Raw genomic sequence first — 6517 nt, forward strand, 5'->3', positions numbered from 1 at the left:
AATGGAGTTACATTCTTTCATTGCTCATATTACTAGATAGACTTGCTTTTCACAACTAAAAAATTTTGTTCTGTAATTCTCTACTACTACTGAATAATCGAAAACATACGTTGTTCGTCTTATGGAGTAACCTTAATTCATCATATGTGGTTCTTGATTATAACTCTGGTACATACCAACTGAGAAATGTAAACAGGACCATTAAGAGAGAAATACAAAGAAATAACTCACCGATAGCCATAGAAGCCAGACAAGTGACAGATAAACTTGAAATTTCTGTTGAAAAGCAAGTCTATCTTGTGATATGCGCGATAAAAGAATCCAGCTCTATTCGAGAAGAACCCCCCTTCTCTGTGGAATGCCTAACGGCTTCTCCCAATTCTTCTGCTCTTTACCTAATCTCGTCACCTTCTTCTGATGCCATCAACTTCCTAACGACTTTCTCAATAGTGGATGCACTTACTAGCTCCTCGCATTTCTCCCACTCCCTTACAGTCAGACCTATTTTCAGCATTTCTCGGTTGGTCAAGCAGCTATAGGTACACCCATGGTAATACTCTCTATGCAAGAATTCCATCCACAATGACTCATGAACCCGCCTGTGGAAGAATGAGCCAAGATTTCGGGTTGTGGTGCCCATTCTCTTACCACTAGGCCTATTTCTTTTACCCTTTCCTCAAACCCCTCTGGAAGCTCAAATCTTCTAGCTTCCCCGGTAAAGGCATCTCCTCTATCGGCTTCTCTCAACACCCATATGAACTTCTGTTTGCTTTGTTCAAGTCCCATCGCGAGCTCCATGAATTCTCTATCGGAAAATGTAGTTGATGTTCCAAATGATATATAAAGAACTGATCTCGGAGGTTGTTTGTTCAGCCATTCCAAACATGTATTGTTGCTATTCGAGATATTATCGAATTTAGTAGGCAGAATTGGTCCAATTGCCCACTGTTGTTTACTTTCTACTTGTGCCAGCAAATCAAGAAACTCACCTTCAATTACTTTACTTGTATTATGAGTATCACCTGATTTAATATCCATCTATGGACTCTGAAAATCCATAAAGTTCTGGACTTAATCAGGCAGCGCTCCTTCAAGGGGCGGTAGCTTTTTAAGCAATTCTTCTCCAAGTTGGATAGACTTTCCACTAAATAAGCATAAAGAACAGTACAAAGTGAAAAATGAAATGCAATTAAATATTTATGATTCAGCATTGGGAAAGGAAGAAACATCTTGAACAATGTATGACATAAAAGAATCATGAACAACAATGACTCGTCTCGATTTTGAGGAGATGTCACGTAAAAAGGAAGCAATGGACTTGCGAAGAAGCAAAGATGCATCCCATAATGGCTGATGATGTAATGGGAATTTGCTCAAGGCATTAAAGTCAGGTGGAGGTGAGGCAAATTCAGGAAGTGGAATGGCCATGGAAGTGGATTTTTGCTATGTCTAAAGGATTTAAAGCATTGGCTCGAAGCAAAGCTTGACGATTATAACTACTTCATGATCAAGTTCATGGTTTGGTAAATTCTCATAGCTACACATGGAAGTAGAAAGATTGGAGTTTCGTGTTTCTATCGGATCCTCCATGTGTCCTGATTGAGTTTTTTCTCGTGGAAGAAGCAGGGTTATATAGCAAATGTGTGAAGTTAAGAGGAGGAGTGAGTAGCAAATCCATCTCTTTCACATATCTTTTAGTTTTGTAACTACTAATTATTGTACTATTATTTTTGAATTATTGGATGTTGTTTATGCAGATTAAATAAAAGTATGTGTTGAGTCATGCATGAAAACTTTTATCATAATCTTTTCTTATTAATCCATATGTCCAACATGAGATTATTTTGTAAACTCTCAAATGACTATATGATTTTGATGTACCATCTACATGAAAAGGTTGGATATCATTTCTTTTGTTCTCTACAACTGCATAAGATGAACATGGTTGCAAGACAAAAGCCTATGCACTTTTACCAACCAACCAAAAAATTGTTCCTTGGTTTCAGAAATGTTGAAAATAGGTCTGCTTGTTATGGAGTGGAAGAAACAGGAGATGGTAGTGAATGCATCCAACCATCGAGAATGTTGCGAGGAAGTTACCTTTTGATTATCTTCAAACTATTCTCCTAGAAAATGTAAAGAGCCAATAATTCTCTTGAACTTTCAATAATTCACTTAGTTTCAACTATGAAAAAGGTCCTAATATTTCACTTAGTTTCAACACCTTGATTTTTTCATTGCTCATATTACAAGATAGATGAGTTAGTGATATTTAACTGATGTCTGTTTCTTGCTGTTGTCTTACTTCAACACACTAAAAAGTAAAAAAAGCTCTGCAACACAGCAGAAGTTGAGAAAAAGTATCAGGTATATAACCAATATGGATGAACGAACAAATTGAACTTGTGATATGTGCCATGACAGAATCTGTTAAATTAGGTTTTAGGCCTAAGTCACCCCCAAAAGCTAGTTCAAAGGAAGGAGGATTGCCCAAACCTTATAAGGAGTCCACCCATCTCATTAACCACTAATGTGGGACTTTTGTCATTTTTTAACAGAATCCAACTCCATTCGGTAAGAACCCCCATTCTCTATGGATTACCTTACGGTCTCTCCTAGTTCTTCTGCCCTTTTCCTAATGATATCGCCTTCTTTTGATGCCATTAACTTGCTCACAACATTCTCAATGGTGGATGCATTTTTCTCACTCTCAAACTATCAGGCCTATTTCCATCTGTCACCAAGAAACCATTTTTTGGTTGGTCAAACCCCATATGCCAAGGGGCTACTGGCAACCACATCCGCCTGTGGACGAAGAGATATCTGTTTGTGCTGCCCAACCCTCTGCACTCTTTCCTCAAATCCTTTGGAAAATAGGCTTGCAGGTTATTAGGGAGTGGGAGAAACGCGATGAGCTTGTCACTGCATCTGCCATTGAGAATGTCGTGAGGAAGTTAATGGCATCAGAAGAAGGCGACGACATTAGGAAAAGAGCAGAAAAATTGGGAGCAGCAGTAAGGGAATCCACAGAGAAAGGAGGTGCTTCTCAACTGGAGTTGAATTCCCTGACGCCTGACCTCAAAACTTGATCTCGACCCCAACCTTGACCCCAATACGATACCTAAGACCCGACCCCGACCCCGACACTTGATTAGAGATTGACCCTAACCGCAAGACTTAACCCCGACCCCAACCCAAGACTCGAGACCCAACCCCGACCCGGTCCCGACCCCGATCCGAGACCCGATCCCAACCCTGACCCTTACTCGACAAAAGCCCAACCTTGATTCAAACAATCGATCCTAGACTTGAACCAGACCTCAACTCGAGATGCGATCCGAGACTTTACCTTTATCTGAGACCTGACTCCGATTCTAACACCTGACTCGAAACCTGACCCCATCCCGAGACTCGACCCCGACTTTGAGTCGAGACTTGACCCGAGACCCGACCTCGACACCCAATTCGATCAACCCAATCCCAATACCCGACCACCAGACCAAACCTTGACACCTGACTTGAGACTCGTCCTTGATCTCGACCCCGACCCCGACACCCGATTCCAGACCTAACCCTGACCCAAGACCCAACCCAGACTCGACCCGAAATTTGACCTCTAATTCTAACTTGATATTTGACCCCGGCTCAGTCCAAAACTCGGTAAGGGACCAGTACGCTGCCTACCAGTGCACCGACCCGGTAAGTAATTTAAAAAAAAAAAAAAAAACTTTTATTGGGTTATATCCGTTGGGCCACTTTTTGAAAAAGTGGCCAAATGGATTTTTTTTTTAAAATATATATTTTAATACACAATTTTATTTTTCTATAAATACCAACACATTTCTTTATTTTTCGTACATCAAATCTTCTAATTCTCTCTCAAATTCTCAATTCCTCAATTCTCTTTTGTGATAACAATTTTATATTATATTTTGTAATTAACAATATCAAGTGGAAGTTTTCAACTTTCAAGTGTTCAACATTTCATCAATTTTACGGTTCTTTCTTTAATTTTGGATTCCGGCAATTTGGTATATCCGTTTCTTCTCTTGCTTTTATTTAGTATATTAAATTCTAGAATATTTAATCATATTATTTTTTGTGTTTATAATTTGTATAATGGAAACAATAAAAAAAAGTAGGTAGAAATCTTAAAAATTTGTGTCCCTGAGGTAGTAGTAAGAAAAAAATATTTCCAGTAGAGGTTGTACAAGTAAATTTTGTGCTCGTATGCCTAACGCACCACCTAGGGAAATTGGAGAAATAAGTGTAGGTGCACACGATATGAATCAACGTGAGTTACAAGAAAATTATGGTATATAAGAACAATAGAAATGTTAGACTTAAAGAATTTAAAAGAAAATGTGAGGAAAATAATCTTAGAGCAAGATTAATGTCCGAAGAAATAGAAACTAGGTGGAGTTCTACATATGGTTTTTACAAACTTGCTACATTTATAGAGTGCCTATAACTACAACTTTTAACCAATATGCATATAATTTCCTGAAGTCATGTTGCAAGAATCTGATTGGGTTAAAATTAATGATGTTGTTGTTTTTAAGAAAAAAATTATGCCGATACTGCTGTATTTTTCGGTGCTTATTATCCTACCGTTTGTAGTATTTTAGCTTATGTAGTCGACCTTGCTATATTGCTTAGTGAATATAAACTTAAAGAAGATTATACAACGGCTATTACTGAAATGATTGAAAATTTTTAAAAATATTTTTTTCCTATTTCTCCTATTTATTTGGGTTGTGCTATGTTAAATTCGTGTAAGAAATTTGCTACTATGTCTGAATTTGTTCGTATTAGATATAGATATTCAAATTGATGAGGAACCTAGTATGTTTAAGTCTATGGGTGATACAAATAATCATATCCAATCCTTATCTAATCATTATGTCACTTTACTTGATAATGCTACACCATACTGTTCCTCTATCTCATCCTTCAAACAAGTCATCATCTTCTAAAAGACAGGCACATGGTATGTCTGCCCATTGTGTTACTAATTTATCTATTTGGAATAGAATACAACCTACATCTCAAAGTAGCATAAATCGGGACGAGCTTACTTATTATTTGAGACAAGCTCCAGAGAACTATCAAAATAATATTAGCACACTGAATTGGTGGAAGAAAAACCAAAAACAATTTCCAGTACTTTCCACCTTGGTGAGGGATGTGCTAAGTGTTCCAATGTCAACTGTTGCATGAGAGAGCGCATTTAGTCAAGGAAGACAACAGATCGGAGATAATCGTCATTCATTGGGAAGCAATTCCATGAATGTTTTAGTTTGCCTCAGAGATTGGATTATATCAGAGCGAAGAAACAAAGGAAAAACACAAAATACGGGAGAAGAAGAAGAAGAACTTGAAGAAATAATGTCAATTGAGGATCCTTCAGCACAAGCAAGTCCAAATTACAGATTAGTTGATTTTGAAAATTATGAGCCAATTCATGTTAATGTTAATACATATGAATTGGAAAAAATGATTCGAAATAGGTAGAATTTACATTTTACAATTTATTAGACACAAATAGTTGTAATTTTGTAACTTTGTATGTTTTGAATTTTATCAATATATTAATAAAGTCAAAGGCTCATGGAGTCTTTGCATTTCTTAATTATTATTATTTTTTATAAAATTACTATTTCTTCAATTAAATAATTTTAATTATTTAATATTGAAATTAAATTTGTAGTCACTATAATAAGTCAATACTTGAAAAAATAATGTTAACAATTATTTACTTAAACAAATACTTGAAAATATTATATATTAAGTAGTATATTTAGTATATATTCGAAGTAATATATATATAAATGAGAAGAGAAAAAAGATGGGGTGAGGCTGCAGAAGAAAAGAGAAGGGGTGTGAGTGGATTGAAGAAGAAGGGTTTTGAGAATTTTACTTTTTTAATTTATTATTATTATTTTGTCTTACAATTTTGATAATTTTTAAATAAAAATATTGCATTCACTTGCTTTGAAATGTGTGTGGTCTCATACTTATCCAACTCAGCCATTTTAATGCCACATAATTTCGGTCAATGGTTAGAGGGGTTTAGAAAATAGAGTTTCATCGAATTTAAGGATTCATTTGGCAAAGTGATGAGTAAAAGGGTTCAACTGACAAACGAAACCAAGTACAGGGGCCTCCTAGGCTATTCCGCCTTATTATTACACTATTTATATCTTCCTAAAATTCCTCTTTTGCCTTTTTGTTTTCCCTTTTTTTAATCTAAAATAATCTGTGTTTTTACCAATTTCAGTAAAAAGGCACACTACATTTTCTCTTTCCTCATTAATTCTATAGTATTTATACCTTTCCAAGATTTCTTATTTTGCCTTCTTTATTTAATTTAAAACATTACTATATACTATATAAGAAGAGTGAATAAAATTCACTCTTCTTTCGACACGTGGCACCATGACCCACCTACTTTTATTTTATTTAAATCATATATCATATATATTACTATAATATAATAATATAATATATATATATA

At 35.7% G+C, this 6517-nt stretch overlaps 1 protein-coding gene across 1 annotated transcript; it reads right to left on the minus strand.

Moving 5' to 3' along the window:
- Window positions 1–525: 525 nt before the first annotated feature.
- On the minus strand, window positions 526–1038 carry LOC107061122 (zeatin O-xylosyltransferase-like). Its single transcript, XM_015309904.1, has one exon. The coding sequence runs from the start codon at window positions 1036–1038 to the stop codon at window positions 526–528; it is 513 nt and encodes a 170-aa protein (XP_015165390.1).
- Window positions 1039–6517: the final 5479 nt, after the last annotated feature.

The sequence above is a fragment of the Solanum tuberosum genome, unplaced genomic scaffold (genome assembly GCF_000226075.1).
Source record: "Solanum tuberosum cultivar DM 1-3 516 R44 unplaced genomic scaffold, SolTub_3.0 scf00118, whole genome shotgun sequence".
Taxonomy (NCBI): Eukaryota; Viridiplantae; Streptophyta; class Magnoliopsida; order Solanales; family Solanaceae; genus Solanum; species Solanum tuberosum.